Source organism: Homarus americanus, unplaced genomic scaffold (genome assembly GCF_018991925.1).
Source record: "Homarus americanus isolate GMGI-L3 unplaced genomic scaffold, GMGI_Hamer_2.0 scaffold13550, whole genome shotgun sequence".
Lineage (NCBI taxonomy): Eukaryota > Metazoa > Arthropoda > Malacostraca > Decapoda > Nephropidae > Homarus > Homarus americanus.
The window spans coordinates 629,317-648,833 of NW_024744241.1; the positions used below are offsets into that span (position 1 = coordinate 629,317).

Here is a 19,517-nt window from a genome sequence, read left to right on the forward strand (position 1 = left end):
TGAGCCGTGACAAACCTTGGGTTCGTAAATTTTCCATATTCATACTAATTCTTTATACAGTCATTATAAACCTTCATTCTCATTCAGAATTTCAATAACACCTGAAAGACCGTTTATTAATAGTACGGTATCACCTGAGTTGTGTTTGACAATTTCATAAGACCAAATGGTGGCCACTGTCGTCACCACCTCAGTGTACAGCGTCTGACATAAATAACACGAAGGCAGAGGAGAGAAGACTTAACAAAAGTACGAGCAGTACATTACTGTCCGGAGTGACGTCCTCGTGGGCAGTCTAACGCATGAGTTTGCAAGGCCAAGGTCACCCAGTTGTTTGTTGACACAAAGGCATGTTTGTGAAGTGGCCCTCCTCATAATTTACAATTTATAGACCATCTGTACCGACAAGAATGAGGAAACCGGTACAACCAGTCTCAGCGGCCAGGAGTTTACAGTGACACCTGCCTCCTACACCTGTGTCACTCATCACAGTTTTCATTTGTTTGTCTTTTTTTTTAGTTCTTTATAATATTTATTTATTAAGTCCCATCTACATATTCTGAATCATTCTGTTGTTTTCATGGTATTTTACTGACGTATTGTCTTCGGATGAAAAAGAAAACCATTTATTAAACTCAATTTCGATTTAATCGCATGCAAGATTTTAAAATGGGACAAAATAAAATACAAGATCCCGAGACAACATTCTCAGTAGGACAGCTTGTCCTTGAGTCGCATAAAATGATAGAGAACTGACAGGTGAGTGACTGAAGATGCATAAGACATTAAAACAAGTCCACCTTTTTGCAATAATTAAAAGCACGTCACTATTAATAACAATCCATTTAATCTTTCTACGAATATAATTAGATTTAATATTAATTTACCTTTTCATGAATATACTGTATGTTACTATCATAATGCGTACATTTTCAAACTAATTTCGTTTACCATTAATCAAAGAAACCATAATAATAATCTATTTTGTTATATAATTAATCTGATTATATTTTTTCATGAATAGCATTAATACTTTTTGTAATACATTTAATATAATTTACAAAACTGATCCCAACCTGAAGCGAAGACAGCAACCCCAGGCAAAGAAAAACAAACCAGCGTTTTAGTTCATCTTTCTTCTTTTTCTTTCCTTTTTACATGTAAGGCAGAGCAGCTGGTGTAGGTCTTCCCCCAATACTTCAGGAGCCAATCACCTCAGCACATCCTATTATTATCGGACACCCAGTAGGAACGTTCAAAACTCTTGCTGGGAGATATTTGCATGTACTTACAGCCTATGTATATGTGGGTTAAGAAGACAAGGAGGGGGTGTTAGGGAGGAGAAGGGGCATTCAGGAAGGGGGACGGTGTGGAAGGGAGGCAGTGCTGGGAGGGAGGCAGTGCTGGGAGGGAGGCAGTGGGAGGGAGGCGGTGCTGGGAGGAGGCGGTGGAGGAGGCGAGGGGAAAGGGGCAGTGCTAGGAGGGGGTACGGTGCTAGGAGGAGGGGGCGTGCTGGGAGGGAGGAGATATTGGAAGGGTAAGGAGAGTGGGAGGGAGGCGGTGCTGGAAAGGGGCGGTGCTAGGAGGGGGGGACAGTGCTAGGGAGGAGGGGCTGGGAGGAGGAGATATTGGAAGGGTAAGTGGTGCTGGGAGGAGGCGGTGCTGGGAAAGGGGGCAGGAGGGGGACGGTGCTAGGAGGAGGGCGGTGCTGGGAGGAGGGGGCGGTGCTGGGAGGGAGGAGATATTGGAAGGGTAAGTGGTGCTGGGAGGTTTTCCACTGCATAGGGTCATTTCTACTTGGGACACCCGCTGTTAGATGACCCACTTAAATACAAATTGGCAAAAATTAATCGGTATACTGTACTACCTGCAGTATACAGAGCAGCGTCCATGAAGGCATAAAGCGATATAAAGTTGTACAGTCCCTGGTAATGGAGATGGTGAAGAAGAGTTTGTGAAAATAAAAAATTAGATAAAAACACCAAATTGGTCCTCTTCAAGTTGAACACAATAACTGCACCAACTTTGAACAAAATCGGCCTAACGATCACCTAGTTTTAGTGCGTCCACACACACACACACACACACACAATCAGTTCAGCTCAGACCCACAAAATTCTTTAACTCTAAGATGGTCTAATATTCTATTATTCTTATTCTATGGTCATACATAAGACTATAATCGTTTTGTTTTTGTTTTTTGTCCGGCCAGCCTCCAGGGTCCTTGTAGTTAATAATCTGCTCAGTTTTGTACAGTTATGTTTGTGATATTCTAAATTATATCACCTACTCTCTTTCCCTCCCTCAGCGCAGCACCCCACATAAACGACGAGGTAATAATATGAAATCGTCTCTTGAGAACCCACAGAAAAATCATATGATATCCCCAACTCAAATTGACCTCCGGGTTCCCACAGCCCCCCCCCCCCTTTTTGGTCGCCTTTTTGTCCACACACAAAATTGTTTCTTCCTTCCCTGCTAGAGAACTTTTGGACACTGAAGACGCCGATCTTGCTTTTACGTCGCCAGATTATCTTGTTATGCCTACAAGTCGTAAAAAAAAAGGAGACAATAATTCCTCCATCGCGTAAAGGAAATGGTCGTTCCGTTGATTAAAAAAGAACCCCTTGAAAGGTCAAACACTCATCCCTAAAAGAATATTTTGTGGCGAGAGAAGGAAATTGGGAGCCGCTCCAGTGTATGATTCATTTAGTTTTACGGTCCGAGTCACCGACCCCGACCCTGTAGAGACTGCTGCTGCTGCTGCTGTTATGTTACCGTCATCATCACTGCTACTGGTGTTGTTATTGATACGACTTCTGCTAATACTGATACTGCTGCTACGACACTGTGGCTGTTGAATTGATGCTACTGCTGTTGTTGTTGCCGTGGTTATTGAGGCTACTGTTGTTGTTGTTGCCGTTGTTATTGATGCTACTGTTGTTGTTGTTGCCGTGGTTATTGAGGCTACTGTTGTTGTTGTTGCCGTGGTTATTGAGGCTACTGTTGTTGTTGTTGCCGTTGTTATTGATGCTACTGTTGTTGTTGTTGCCGTTGTTATTGATGCTACTGTTGTTGTTGTTGCCGTTGTTATTGATGCTACTGTTGTTGTGGTTGTTGTTGCCGTTGTTATTGATGCTACTGTTGTTATTGCCGTTGTTATTGATGCTACTGTTGTTGTTGCCGTTGTTATTGATGCTACTGTTGTTGTGGTTGTTGTTGCCGTTGTTATTGATGCTACTGTTGTTATTGCCGATGCTGTTGTTATTGATGCTACCGTTGTTGATTGATGCTTCTGTTGTTGGTGCCGTTGTTATTGATGCTACATTGTTGTTGCTGTTGTTGTTGTTGCCGTTGTTATTGATGCTACTGTTGTTGTTGTTGCCGTTGTTATTGATGCTACTGTTGTTGTGGTTGTTGTTGCCGTTGTTATTGATGCTACTGTTGTTATTGCCGTTGTTATTGATGCTACTGTTGTTGTTGCCGTTGTTATTGATGCTACTGTTGTTGTGGTTGTTGTTGCCGTTGTTATTGATGCTACTGTTGTTATTGCCGTTGTTATTGATGCTGCCGTTGTTATTGATGCTACCGTTGTTGATTGATGCTTCTGTTGTTGGTGCCGTTGTTATTGATGCTACTGTTGTTGTTGTTGTTGTTGCCGTTGTTATTGATGCTACTGTTGTTGTTGCTGTTGGTACTGACACTACTGCTGCCGCTCCTATCGAAGCTGTTGCTTAGTTACAGCTGGACACTGCTGCTGCTGCTGCTGACGTTAAAGTTATTGACACCGCTACTGCTGCTGTTGCTCACTGCTACTGCAGCTGCTAAGGCATTTTTGTTTTTATTGATGATGCTGTTACTGTTTTTATAATTTGTCTGCTGCTATAACGCTGCTATTACTGCTCTTTCTTTAACTGTAACTGCCTTTGCTGCTGTGTTTGTTTTTTCTAGCTGCTGTAACTTTGTTTGGGTTCCTGGTATTTTTGTTGTCATAATTTTTGTTTCATTCTCTCTTTTGTTGTCGTTTCTTTTTGTTTTTGTTTTAATGCTGTTGTGTTGTTGTTGGAGATGTGCTTTTGTGGTTTTGGTTGTGCATAAATGTACCTTATTAACGCTATAAGTAGAATAAAAGACAATTAAGACTTCAGACAACATACTACAAGAAAAAATGTAAATAAAGATAAAATTTCTTTGCCTCTCGAAAGAATTAAAGATCCTGTGGCCACCTCCTACCGCTGGGGATGCACTCAGAAAGTCAACAAATAAATAATATGTGCTTTTTACCCTTATGTATTGTCTCTTGTTTAAAATTTTGAAATACAGATCAGATATAAGGTTAATTAAAGCAGATAATGTAGGTGTGAATATGAAATAAGTAATTATACCCCTTTTATTATATTTTCTTTACTGCAATATGTTGTCTCAATTCTCATTTGTCTTTCATTCTACTCACAATACGTCTAAGGTACAGTACATTTATACATATGAGAGACCAATACTTCTTTGATATCATCCAATACGACTAACAAGGAAGAAAATATTACTCGGCGTCATTATGTATTTTCTATAAACTGCCCGAACTATTTGTGAGTTTTATTCTTACTGTTGAAATATTGTTGTTGTCGTTGTTTTACAGTGTTATTATTATTGTTGTTGTTGTTGTTGCTGTTATTCTTGTTGCTGTTGTTGTTGTTGCTGTTGTTGTTGCTGTTGTTGTTGCTGTTGTTGTTGTTGCTGTTGTTGCTGTTGTTGTTGCTACGCTTTGGGGTTTCTGGACTGTTTTCTTGAGTTCCTTTAAGCGCTGAGACAAAACATGATAATATATAGACCTATTGATTTCTACCAAGTGTGAATAACTTATATTTTTTTAGTAAAGTAAATAAAAAATCAGGGTTAGTCATATATAGCTGCCTGAGGGATAAGGTTCATGTCTCTGAAATTATTATAGCAATGTAACTTTACCCAAGATATTACTAGTTTAAGTGTTAGTGTATAATAGGACTTCGGTAACAAGGATTAACTACCTGTGTAATATCTTCACGTCCTCGAAGGGATACAGTAGTATGTGCCTTAGTCATGTTATCAAGTCTGTCTATTAGTGATGTCCATTAGTTCATGACGCATACTGAAGATGTTTTCTACCACTGACCACATCATCTCATTCGAAATTTAATGTTAGGTATTAATGATATTACCGCCTGAAAGCCTCTACACCTTTCAAATGTTTGTCATCAATTTAAGTCATTTTTCTCAGCTTCAGATCTTTGTTGCGACAAGTAAACAATATTTGCGTCTGCCAATACTCACAAAAGTAGATCAAGTGCCCACAGACATCAATTCTAAAACTAAAAATGAAAATTCCGAGACTTGAAAAATGAAAAAAAAAATGAAAAATCGGGAACCGCTGGTTAATGAAATGCCCTTTATAACCTCAGCAAATCATAAGCAAAATTGGTACCTACTTATATAGAATTTAGCCACAATATAATGAATAATTGACAGTCTGCCTTAGCCCCTCTGACACCATCTGATTCCTTTGATACTGATATTCATAAAGAATGGTTTTGTGCGTTAAGTAGTGAATATTTAATTAGCGATTATATTATTGTTCTGTCATGACGGAGTTTCGGGGGAGTTACATCAACGGGAACAACGAAAACTAAACACGACAACTTTTCCTGTAACAAAATGCTTTACTAATGCTAAATACATATAATTAATTAAAACGATACAACAAGACTCTAAATAATTACTTGAGAATGAAGGTTTACAATGACTTTTGAAGTTTATGTGTATTTTAAATTATAAATATTCGAGGTAAAAGACAAGTCACCATGGTGTTAAATCTTGCGAGGTTACACTACGCTGTCCATATAATAAATTACTTACAAACAAGGAGTGTTGTTGTCCGTACTATAATGTGGATCACAGCCTTTCCCAGCACATGATGGCTGTATCACTATCTTACCTATCACGCCAAGTGCCATATTTCTCAATATATCTCCAAATTGACGTATTGCCGATGATCACTTTTATAATAATGACACTTTTCAAAATTTCACATATAGCAGCAAAATTACAATGCTTATAAAAAAAAATAAGACAAATAAAAAATTATACAAAACCAATTGACAGGTTTTGCTATTATTTCACTAATGTGGCTAATGTTTAATGTTTACTCTATAGCCTACATACCCCCCCCCCCCTCCTATCCTTCTTGTCTAGCTTCTACAGTATATAACCATGAGGGGCTAGTCACTTAATTGTCTTTATTATGTGTGTAAATCACCTAAGAAAAGCCCAAATGTTTTCTCTCACACTTTCAAGTTTAACAAATGAAGTTAACCCCCGAACCCCCCCCCCTCCCTCACCTGAATCCCCCCCAAAAAATATTGAGTGCCAGTTTAATTTGTTGTTGTATGTTCAATATGTCCTTAAAATATACCAAAGTTTGTGTCTTTATATACGTATGTGTTCATCTTATTATTCCATAGTGTAGGTTACGACGCTACATAAAAAAAAATTACACTGATTGAGAGATTATGGGAAATTAGAATGTATGTGAATTTAAATAGCTTTTCTGCCAAATTCGAATTCATGATTTTGGCTCATACATTTTATACACTGTATCTTTAATATCTAGGTTCATTCATTTTGTTTTTTCATTATTCCTTATACTCAACATATCCATTTTGAATATTTTATAAACAGTCATTATTAGTTTTTCTTCACACGTAACAAAATAATCCTTTACCCAATTGGCACCAGGTTGTAAGGAAAATAACCTTCTTTATATCAATGACTTTCCGGATGACAAGTGAAACCCGGAACGTGTAGTGTTGGTTATGAGACAGATGATAATTATACAGTACATAATACCTTTACATAAATTGACCTGCAGGCCATGTAAGTGTAGCAGTTAGATACGTTATAATAATTCAGTGACGTTTAGCTAGAATGAAATGCATAAAAAAAAGTTAAGATAAAAGAAAAAATATTGAGATGACAGAAGAATTGATGCCTCATTACCTAATTTTATTAATGTATATATGTTTTCTATCCTTAATATTAAAAAAAATAAAAACAGCTCATTCACACACGAAAGAAATCCTTACTGGTAGATATAAAATAATAATGACGAATTTAACCTCACACACATTACATATATCACACTCCTTTATTTTACGACCTCGAATAATTGTCAGGTCAAATTAGGTCATTTTATATCAACGAAAAACATAAACGATAATGACCACACCAAAAAAATCTGATACCAACATAAAATTGTGACTAATATCAAATCTCTAAACATTAATTCATAAAAAAAACCCTTCTCCCCAACGTCATCCCTCACCCCATAATAAAACGGTAGCACGGACGCCCCACCTCGTTCTCGTCTCCTACAGGTGCTGAACGACGCGCCCCTCCTGCCGGAAGACTCGGACCACAAGATGATGCCTCTTCTGATGGAGTCACCGCAGTGTGTCCTCTTCGGCACCTTCATGATCTGGTTCGCCTCCATCACCATCAATCTGGGCCCTACTTTCCTCTCAGGGGCTCTCGCTGCTAATATAGACGAGGTGGGTGAGGGTGGGTGTGTGTCTGCCTGTCTGTTAATCTACCTGTCTCTGAGTAGTCAGCTGAGAAAGGAGAATAGGAATACTTGTTTGACTGTGAGGAAATGTACTGTCACCCCCACTTTTTTTAACCATTTTTACGTATTCTTTATTAATTTTCTGTCTACACATACTGTATTATTACATAGCATAATTCGAAGACTTCCTTGTGTGTGTGTGTGTGTGTGTGTGTGTGTGTGTGTGTGTGTGTGTGTGTGTGTGTGTGTCAGAAGAGAAGGTCAAGGGTCACTGAGTTACTGGGAAGGCTGGAGACCTCACTTATCACTCATATTTGTTGTTACTGACTGACGCCTACACTAGCTGGCGTACTACCGACCCTTGTATGTGTATGTCAGCAAGGAAAACAACAAGAGAGATGTTAGATAGTATTAACGTCACTGATAGTACTATTTTATCTGGCATCATAAATAACAATGTCAACGATCAGTTTCAGAAGTATGGAAAAAGGTAATGGTTGGCATGAATTATTATTTTTTCATTATTATTAATATTATAAGCAAAAGTAGTAGTATTTTCATCCTTATTGTCATTATTATCCGTTGTAATACTTTAGTGTCGGTAATAAACCATAAGACGTACACCCAGAGGTAATCACACTCCCACATTCATCTCCCTTACAGGAGCACAACGCGCCATCATGTCCGCTCATTACTGGTCCACTGCGGCACTACGTGCTCAACGTGCTGTGGATCATCATCAACGTGCTCGTGTTATTGCTCACCGTCTACCACCTCTACAAGCTATACCGCGACCTTTCCACCTCTTCCCTCGAGGCCGTCCGCATCGCCTCCCTCGTCACCACCATGATCAGCGTCACCCAGCCACAAAACCAAGGTGGGTGCCGCTGTAGGGGAGGGGGTTGACAGACACTAAAATACGTCGACTTGTGAGAGTTAAGTATGGAGAAGTCAGGAATAGGTCTAAGTTCAGTCGGAATTACATTTAAATTAGGAATGATTAGACTTAGATTATGTTTAGGTATGATAGCGTTAACTTTAAGCATGTTTATAGTTAGTTTAGTATAGGCGTGTGTCATGAGATTGGAGAAGGATGCATAAGAACCAGTGAACACATAACTATACCCGCAGATGAGTGGTGTTTGGGATTAATTACTGCCTTAAACAATATTGATGATATTGAGTTTAAACTCAGTAGATATCTTCACATGGTCTACAAAGTCATACATATTGTTCTGTGGTACAATACTCTTGTTAGCACATCATATGTATTAACTGACGCCACATTGACATTTGTATCGTGAATTACATTAAAGGATCAGTGACCTTAATGGACATTGATGCCTATGGGACCCACTTCTACTTGAGTCTACTCAAGGAGAGTGTTAACACTTAAAACACGGCAGCTGAAATAGTTCTATGCTTTAGAACTTTCGAAATAAGGTAGAACTCTTCGTGTGTGTGTGTGTTAGCGAGGCTGGGCTATACTCTCACAGGTGAGTGTTGCTCCACCACTCACCCGTAGGTGTCGGGCCTAATAAAAGATAATGTGAGGGGTAAAGCGGTGAGGAGCCGTCAAGTTCACAGCGGGCGATGATGATGCTCCAGTGAGGTGGCTCAAGAGGGAAGGAAGGAATGGTGAATATTGATTTACACACACGCACAAGGGCTTAAACTCTGGTAGTTCGTTTCTCTTTATTACCACTAAAATTACAGGATTTTTCAAGAGCTTCCCTTAAGCATGTTCCTCTGGGTTGGAAAGTGAAGATTAAAATCATGAAAATTATAAGAAACTTACGTAAAAACAGCAGCCATATTACTTAGATTATTCCCCAGTATTGTGATAATTTTGTTAATATCATTAATAATCCGCATGGTGTTATGGCACTGAGCTCTTGATATGTTTTGAAAGTCAACCTCTTCAAAGTGTCACGTAAAACATAATATTACGCCTTAACCATAGAATAAACTATTTAAAACCACACTTTGTTAAATTCCATAGATTTTACAATTCGAGAAAGATGACTAATTTTCTTCTTCTTGTGATGCATACTCGTATGTCTAAACGAGAGACTCATTCAGCAGAAATAAAATCATATATGTAACTGATAATCATATAAAACCACGTATTTTACTCTTCAATAATTCTGTGAGGTTCTACCCTTTGTCAATCTTGTTTTTAATCGTGCTGGAACAACAGTCAAGCGCGTTAATATATTTTTTCTTTGTCGAGGTAATTATTATTCTCCTTCAGTTTGTCATCATCCGCTTCTTTACCCTCACACACCCTCCACTGACCTTCCCACCCTCTTTCCTTCCCTCTCTAGCCCTCCATCTCTTAATGACCATCCCTCCCCCTCTTAATGAACAATCCCTTCCTACCTTACTGGTTTTCCATTCCTCCGTTACTAACCATCCCTCCTTCCGTCTCTAACCCTCCCTCCCTTACTAACCATCCTTCCCTTTCTAACCCCCCCTCCCCTCCCTTACTAAACCCTTCCTTCCTTCCTTCCCTCACAGACCCAGAGTCGAGGGAACACCACCAGGTCAACAACTACATCACCAGGATGGAACGCGAGGGTGTAGAGAGAGTCAAGATGTTTGTGGTGGTGACCGTCGCCTATGTCGTCTTCTGGGGTCCTCTCTTCCTCGTCACACTCCTCACTCCATCAGGGGGCAAGACCGGGCTAAGCCATGAGGTAAGAGGTTATTAAAAGTGGTGTGTGGTTGAGTGGTTGTGAAGTTGTGAATTCTGAGGTGATGTGAGTGTGACATGTTGTGAGCTCTGGAGAGGTGTAACTGTGTATTGATGAGAGGATGTGAAAGGTGAATTTTGGAAAGGTAATGAGGGCTTATGAGAAGTTATGAGCTACGGTGAGTTCTAGGGAGGCAATAATATGGTGAGTGTTGGTGAAAGAAGGTCAATTCTCAGGAAGTGGTTAATGTTGGTGAAAAGTTGGTGAGCGCTAATCAGTTCTGGTTAAATGGTGATTAAGGTGAATGCTGCTGAATAATGATGAATACAATGCTGCCGATGAAGAGTTTTTGTTATTAAGTGATAATGATGGTGAATGATAATGATGGTGAATGATGTTGGTGATGTGATTGTGACAGTGATGGTGGCATTTAATATGATAGTGTTAGTAGTGGTAGTAGTGGTAGTGGTAATAGTGATGATAGTAGTTAAAGATGGTGGTGGGAGAGTTAGTGATAATAGTGGTAGCTGTGATAGTAGTTTTAGTGATGGTGGGGATAGGATTACCATTCAGTTCTCCAATAGGCTTCCTAGGCATTATCATAAGTAAACAGTGTAGCAGCACCAGCCACCTCACCAATTACCGTCAAATTTAATACATTATACAGTACTCTATGGACCTGGGAGCTAAATCCTCTACACCGATAGCAAGTAATTCACTCGAGAGATTTTGTGAAATTATTTCTCTCTTACATTTGAAAGAAAATCCACCTGCCATGTTTTATGTTACAAAGGTTTAAGGGTAATTATTTTTTATGAACCATCTGATAGAAAACAATGTTATCCGTACTACACGCCACAGAGCTCGACTTGTGAAGGTGGGTTGTGTTTCAGAGTTAAAGAGATTTTACTACGCAGGATAAAGAGAGTGAATGTAAATCAAGCGTGAAGGGTTAGATTAAAACAATTCATTCACCACCAACAAACATCCGAGATTAATGTTTTTTTTTCGTAATCTTTAAACTTACAGAAAAAATTAACCAGTGTTTATATGAAGAAAAAAAAACAGTGGTTGTAAATGAATGACGTAAACCCCATGAACAAAATTCCCCATATTATACCATATACAAAATATCAACATAGTTTTATTCATGTTTTATCATTTTGTTAATATCAATCCCAGAAGATACAATGATGTGGGTTTATCTCTGATGCTGCTTTACTGTTTGGAATCTTGTTTTGTATGTTTTTATCTGAGTGACTGATACAAAGTCGAAAGCAATGGCAACTGTTGGAAGGAAATACGGTTTTAGATTAGCCTGGATCTCTTTCTTCCTACCATGCATGAGGAGATGGTTGCTTAAGTTTCTAGAGATAAAAAGCGTAATTGATGTCCAGGCATTTTAGAGGAAGTTAAAAGTCACAAAACACACACACACACACACACACACACACACACACACACACACACACACACACACACACACACTTCTAAAAAACAAAATTGAAAGTCTCCAAAACGTCGTCTGAACAACACCTCCACCACCTCACCTCAACCACCTCACCTCCACCACCTCACCCTCCACCACCTCACCCTCCACCACCCCACCTCCACCACCTCACCTCCACCACTCCACCCTCCACCACTCCACCTCCACCACCTCACCCTCCACCACACCCTCCACCACCTCACTCTCCACCACCTCACCCTCCATCATCCTCAACTCCCACGTTTAATCACTATCATCAGCTGCTACTTCACATCTATTTCACTCAACACTCCTGCCTCTAATTCTTTTCCTCATCATCATTTCTCAACCACGATGAAGGTCCGCTATTATATCCCCAGGTCCCTGAGAGGTGAGTGTGTGTGTGTGTGTGTGTGTGTGTGTGTGTGTGTGTGTGTGTGTGTGTGTGTGTGTGTGTGTGTATTATGGGTTATAACTATTATTAACCACAGGTGACACTACATGTGGCCTACGTACACGCCTTCGTCAACCCCGCACTGTTCCTGGCACTCCACAAGGGTCTCAGAAAGGCCGTCACTGACATCATGTGCTGTCACTGTTCCTCGGTAAGTCCCGTTATGTATAATTATTGGATAGGAGTGATACTAGGATAGGAAAGCAAATAAGTTTAGAAATAAAATAATTATAATCTATTAATTATATTCTACTACATATTCATAACCGTAAATAAGATCGTGAGAGTCAAGTGGTTAATGTACAGTGTGTGGTTAAAGTGGGTTATATTATTCAGTGTGTCGCTCTGGGGTCAATGTTGGTCAATCCTAGAAAAGTTTTTGTTATGTACTCTTTTGTGTTCATTTCATAGTTTTTGTCAGTGATTCATAAGACGGAAGTTTTTTTCAGTGATTTAGTATATTTTTTTTTCATCAATATCTCGAAATGGAGTATAACACATAACAGAGTTCCCAAGGTCAGAGGTACAGTTAATGTTTGGTTTTAGTCACAATGCATATTAACCCTTACACAGACTCCAGAATACTCCACGAGAAAGCCATGAAACCTTCTTAATCCAGTAGTGTTGATCTTTCAGCACGACGAACAAACCAACCGAGCTGAGGGTTTGGCTGGCCTTCAACCCAACATGACAACCTCTCGATCTAGTCTGGGTGGAGGGTTGACGGGGGTCCTGGGCGGGCCCATGAGTGCTAGTGGGGCCCTCAGTGGGGGTCTGAGCACTAGCGGTCTGAGTGGGGCTACGGCTCTGTCCACAGCGGCCGCTCAAGCCATGCCCCCATACTCCTCTGACGGTGACATCACTCCGCCTCCATTTTCTTCCATAAACAGGCAATATCTGTGAGTACTGCAATATATTTGTTTATGTGTGTGTGTGTGTGTGTGTGCGCGCGTTCATTGGAATGGACATACATAAACATCCTAGAAGTGCCTCGAAAGGTGAGAATTTTGAGCTAAAAGTAATAGTGAAGTTGAAGTGGCATAGATAGTGTAGTGGATACAGTGCACCAGACATCGAATGGATGCACTGTAGATAATTGCATATAGTGTAGACGATAGTGTAGTGAGTATGGTGTAGAATGTAGACGATTGTATAGTGGACATGATATATATATATATGTGTAGTGGATGGATTCCTCAGCTAACGACCTGAGCCCCCTATGTCTACGCCTGCCTCCCAACACCTTCATAAATAGACAATATACAGTATATGGGCATCATAATTTCATAATTGTATTTATAAATGAATATAAAGTTATAATACTATACGATGAAGATTTAGTATGCAGAAAAGAAATTTAGTTTATTAAAATTGCTACGCTGCCCAGACGTTTTGTAGTTAATTAGATTATGTGATGAACGTTGTGTTATAATACTGAGTGAAGTAAAGGTACGCCAATAGTATACCTTCCACCACGACGTAATGAAAACCCTAACGTAAAATTATGATATCAAGTAAGAAAAAAATACTGAAAATAGGGATTAAACCTTCCGATAACATTAGTGTGAACTATTGTGCAGAAACACATGAAGAACATGTGCACGGACCTACGAGATTTGTGTAAGCGGCAGTTTGCTTGAAAATACTCTTAGTAAAATTCATTGGAAGTGAACAGGATATAAACTAAACCAAGGTAGATATAGAGTAGAATACAGGTGACTGTAAGGAGTAATTACCTTCACTATTTCATCATTCACTTTCTATTATATGTGAGAAACTGATATACTCGTAACTATGTATATGATTTACATTTACAGTACGAAATATTAATAAAACATGGCCGGCGTGCAATGTTAACAAGAATAACATTGGTAATTAACAAAAGTGTATCATATGAGGTTGGCGGAGGTGCACTGTATAGGTCACCGAGCCTCTCTTCCTTCTTACTCAACCACCACTCCCACAAACCATCCGTGTGTGCCTCCCTCCAACTACCTGTAGGTGTGCTGTGCCCATTACTGGAATTACACCATTACGTTAAGGGAAGTAACGCACCCGTAGGCGTATAGTCCTCGTATTTTGTGAGGATGATGAGGGAGGCTGAAATCACTCAACCCTAAGTAGAGTGCAGGAACGAGGTTAAAAAGAAGTTGTCGCGGCCTTGTGATTACTGTACGGGACTCTGTTAAATGAAGAATTATTATGCTTAACATGCACACACACATTCTATCTATCTATCTATCTATCTCTCACACACAGACACACCTACACATTCTCTTTATCTATCTATTTATCTATCTATCTTACACATACACTCTTCCCCTTGCACGCAGATAGGCTCTCTCTCTCTCTCTCTCTCTCTCTCTCTCTCTCTCTCTCTCTCTCTCTCTAATCTACAGTAAACAAACACATATACGAATATCCTCTAACTTTCTTATGAACTAGATTTAAAAAGGGAAGAGAAATCAACGAAACTTATGGATGTATACTACTCGTAATGTGGAGCCTTAAAGCAAGGAAGTCGCGATGGCAATAACAATGAGGAATGATAACTTTGACTGTGATATTCCGAAACGAATCATTATAATTAAGTTTGTATTACATAACACATACCGCCTTCATCCCAGACACCTAAGATTTATATTTCTTCAGTGAATTAATCAACGAAACTGAGAACCTGGACGATATATTTTCTCCGGGTGGGGAAGTCAGAGCTCTTTAGGGTACGATTTTCCACTACATTACCCATGGGACGTCGCTCAGTTTCTTAGACAAAGGCTCCTCGGTTGCCTCACGTCTCTTTACTATGGGTTTATACGGCTGCTGTGTGATTGTTGGTGGAACTTGCGGGAGATGTTTTAACTCCAGCACCCGTCAGCATAACAAGGTAAGGACGGAGGTTGTAGTAGGAACCTTTACCAATAATTTTCATTGTATTTATGTTCCATTTACCGTGTGGTACAATGCACATGGCTGTACACTTACTATACGGTACAATGCATTATATTTTCTTAATTTTGATATTGTTATTATTTTTGGTATAATCATTAATGTTATTCTCTCTCTCTCTCTCTCTCTCTCTCCTTTTACGAAACAATCTACAGAACCATCAAACAAAAAACCAATCCGTATTGGACTTTCAGAGCCAAGATTAAACTTACATTAAACTTTGATTGGAACAAAATTTTTTGGGCACGTGTGTAGGGACATCAGCTCAAATAAGTTAATGGGATTTCAAAGGCAATTTCTCGGTCTATGGTGATTCAACTTTTTATATTAGGTGAAATAACCACTAAATCATGTACTGTAGATCAACATTAAAATCAAGAATTAAACTTCATAGATGTAAGGAAGTGTGTGTGTGTGTGTGTGTGTGTGAAATAATAATAATTAATAATAATAATTAACGGTTTATTGAAAGAGCATGGTAGCCGGAAGGCTGAAAATATACAGTTACATAATTGGAGAATGGGTTTCTTTATTTACAAATAATATACAAGTAACATAAGTGATACAAATATGATATATAATAACTAGGTGGGAAGAAGCTCAAACTACAGGGCATTTCATCATAGTGACAGTGCAAAAAGTAAGATTGACTAGGAGAGAATACACTGATTAATTACAAGTTATTGATAATTTTTACAATGGTTAGGACTAGGCTGTTCTTATAGCGACCAGTTCGTGCTCGTATGGGCTGGATGCGGTAGTGGTGTCGAACAGCAATTATCGGGCGAGGGATCTCAGGTGGTAGCGGGAGCCGGTGTCAAGGATGATGGAGAAGCTTCTCACCAAATTTGCAGATGAGGTCGTGGTGATGGTCAGCGAGAGCCGAGAGGGTCAGTGTGTTGAGCACTTCTTGATATGTGGAGTAGGAAGGGAAGAGAATAATCTTGCATGCCCTCTTTTGCACTTTTTCTAGGTGTTTACGTTGTGTGGCATTTGGGGAGGAAGATCAGGTAGGGGAGGCATAGGTGAGCTTGGGAAGTATGAATGTTGAGTAAACACGAAGAAACCCGGTTGCACGAACTCCAAGGGACTTGAGTCGGCGGAGGAGGTGGAGACGGAAACTGGAGGATTTGACAACTTCACTGATATGTAGTTTCCAATTTAGTTTGTTGTCTATGGTGACGCCGAGGAGCTTAATGTAATCTACAATCTGGAGTGTGTTGGGACCTAAAGTAATGGAAGGGGGTGGGACAACGTCGGAGGAGAGGTTGATGTGCAAAACCATGGTCTTGGTATGGTTGATGGTGACGTGTCTGTTGGTGGCCCAGTTTTGAAGACTTTTCAATAAATCCTGAAGGGCGGTATAGTCGGGAGCAGAATTGTTGATGATGATCCCAATGGTGGAGTCGTCGACATATTTCCAGCGAGCAGGGGTTTCTCTTAGGGCATCACTGATAAGCATAAGGAAGCATAGTGGTCCCATCTTAGTGCATTGGGGGACGCCACAGGTGAGTGATTGAAAGGTGGAGACAGGCCCTCGGAAGCGTACAGCTTGGCGTCGGTTACTGAGGAAGTCTGTAAGCCACGGTATAAGACTTCTTCGAAACCCGAGGTTAGAGTACGCGTGAATTTAGCCAATTAATGAAGGTAGGTTTTTATGTTAGTGTGTGTGTGTGTGTGTGTGTGTGTGTGTGTTCTCTAAGCTTCTGTCTATATAATCAACTTACATAAACACGTAAGATAAAACAGAAAGAATAATTCGTCAAATCATACATGTCAATCATAAACTTGATACCTCATACTCAGTTAATTTCCAAAATTCTTAATGGAAAAGGTGTTTACAGACGATGATGGTCAATGTACTGTAGTAAATAAAATAGTTTTGTTGATAATTTTTTCTCGTCAATAATTATAGATGATTTATACTTAACCGTAGATAATATACACCAACCAAGGAGTTTTTATTTTAATTAAAGGTGTTACATAAAAAAAAATAGTTTGTTTCCCATTCGTCACAGCAATATGAATGTGTGTTTGTAGTTGAACGACCCACAACAGGGACTGGGTGGTGGTTGTATATGAATAAACTATATCAAAGCTGCATGTTCTAGTGGTTTTTTATACCAAACTTTTCCCTGTGGTAATGACTGTTTGAAAGGGACAGAACAAATTTCCATCCCTCAACACCAGCTCCTCGCGTATGTCTCCAAGCTGCTGCCGTCTCTTCCACCTCCCTTCTATTATATTCCAAAGTCTTGTGATTTACTCAGATATATTGTTGTTCAGCTGTTGGATCCTCAGGTAAGATTATATGTATTTAATGCCTATCAGAAATATATGTCCTCAATATTTATTATACATAGACACTAAAATGGAAGTGATCTCGGTAGACTCACATTCATTTGAACAAGAAAATATAATAAATCACGAATATGCGGATAAAAACATTTGTTATCATTGACGTGAGGTGTAAGCGCCGAGGGTGGCAAAGGCGAAATTTTCTACTCCAATATTGTGACTGTTTACGAGACCATCATTATCATAGCTGATTATTCGCTCGGCCACAGGGTGTATTCAGCCACGATTACGGTTTTATAAGAGAAAATTACCACCAGCCTTTTGCGCTAAACTCCTCCACGAAAATGTGGGTAGGGCGCCACCACTGTATCATTTTAAACAAGAACATCGAAAAGGGTCACTAGAGACACATTGCACTACTGCCGTAAGACACCTCACTAAAACACACGAAAAAAAAAATCCCTGTCCAAGTGAAGAAGTTTTATCTATTAGATTAGAAAAGATTCTTCTTCTGATACTTACGGGATAATAAACAAGGGTAACTGTTCACTAGACATTAAAAACAAAGGGAAGCAATTTATGTGTGGATAAAAAGTTCATGTATAAACTGGCAAAGTTATTCAAAGATTCCATCCATTTATAGACACATGCAGACAAAAGATTATGTACTAAAATTAAAATCTCAACCAGTGAAAGTCTCTTAAAGAATCATAAAGCTCCCATGGATTGCCGTCAAAATTTCATGGATAATATTTCCAATTGGCAGATTCAACGAGGTGAACAGTTCCCCGAGCAGCCTACGGGGTTCCCACCAGGATCTGACCTCACAACACCGCCTACATATGGCCACACCCAATAAGAACAGGTAGGCTCATAGCTGGGACACGTAAGGCCGCCCTCATTACAGGTAGGTCACTTCTATGTAAATTGAATCCGACCAGGTGTGTGTATACGTTATAACAAGTGGGTTACACCTTAGTTGGGAACCAAGAGCGTGTTCAGGTCTAAAGTAACACGCAAGTATTAAACTAGAACAGGTAAGTCCTATGGTCAGAGTACACGTGAATTCAGCCAATTAATGAAGGTAGGTTATTGTGTGTGTGTGTGTGGATTACACACACACGTCAACTCCTTCAGCGCACAGGTAAGATACACTAAACTGAAATACATGTAACCCAGATAGTGTAATTACTATGAAACTAACGAAATAAACTAACTAAATATATGAGTAAAAAAATAAACTCAAACGCCCTATGACTTCCATTTGGGATTTTTTTAGTTAAAATATTAAGCATATGTGAATACTCGTATAAAACCATATAAAATGTGAATACACTGAGGGTAATGGTAGGAAAGGAATATGCAAAAATACGGAAAAGAAACACAAGTGTGAAAAATAAGACAAATAATATCAATACCAATAATATCCTCGTCAAATAAAATATTGTGTAGGATGGGTTTAGCCAGCTTAGGTTTTCATGTTACAAGAGACTGTGCCATTTTACAAAGCCCAGGTCAGGTCAGTTTGGGTTTGGATGGGACAGATTTGCTTAAGAAATATTGGGTTAGACTCGATCAGGTCTGTTTATGTTACATTAGGTGATATTAGAACAATATGTACGTAAAAATAGCGGCCGAGGATCACCTGAAAAATTTCATTAATAAACCGAAATATGAGGAAAAGTATACTTAATGGTCGTTCTTGTTATGCGGAAGTGTGTTTATTCATAACGATCCTGTATAAAGGTGTAATGTGGACTTTATATTGGAGATTAGTGATAGGATAATGAGTGTAAGGCTACAGGGTAAGGACACTGAGGTTGTTCCGTGTAGGACAATATAGTGGGGGAGGTGTGGTGCGGCAGAGAGCGAGAGTGGTGGAGCGTGTAAGGAAAATATCACATGAAGATTCGAAACCAAGGCTTTAAAATTGCAATAGGAAACTAAAAATGAGAAATATCAATGTGTAAAAACTGAGAAATGCGGAAATAGAGAAAAAAGTTTATGATAATCTGTGGAAAAAATACTTTAATGATTATATTACCAAAGTTTCGTAGA

General features: G+C 39.3%; 1 protein-coding gene across 7 annotated transcripts in view; it reads left to right on the forward strand.

Annotated features, from left to right (window-relative positions):
* Positions 1–19,517, forward strand: part of LOC121877657 (histamine H2 receptor-like) — a 62,473-nt gene that overhangs the window by 25,145 nt on the left and 17,811 nt on the right. For 4 of the 7 annotated variants that reach the window (XM_042383467.1, XM_042383468.1, XM_042383470.1 and 1 more), the window contains exons 3-8: positions 7,407–7,580; positions 8,258–8,471; positions 10,115–10,293; positions 12,250–12,363; positions 12,849–13,111; positions 18,226–18,324. In XM_042383467.1, coding sequence (XP_042239401.1) covers positions 7,407–7,580; positions 8,258–8,471; positions 10,115–10,293; positions 12,250–12,363; positions 12,849–13,111; positions 18,226–18,324 — 1,043 coding nt within the window. The remainder of the gene's footprint in view (positions 1–7,406; positions 7,581–8,257; positions 8,472–10,114; positions 10,294–12,249; positions 12,364–12,848; positions 13,112–18,225; positions 18,325–19,517) is intronic. The other 3 variants (XM_042383471.1, XM_042383472.1, XM_042383473.1) reach the window with 1 other exon arrangement.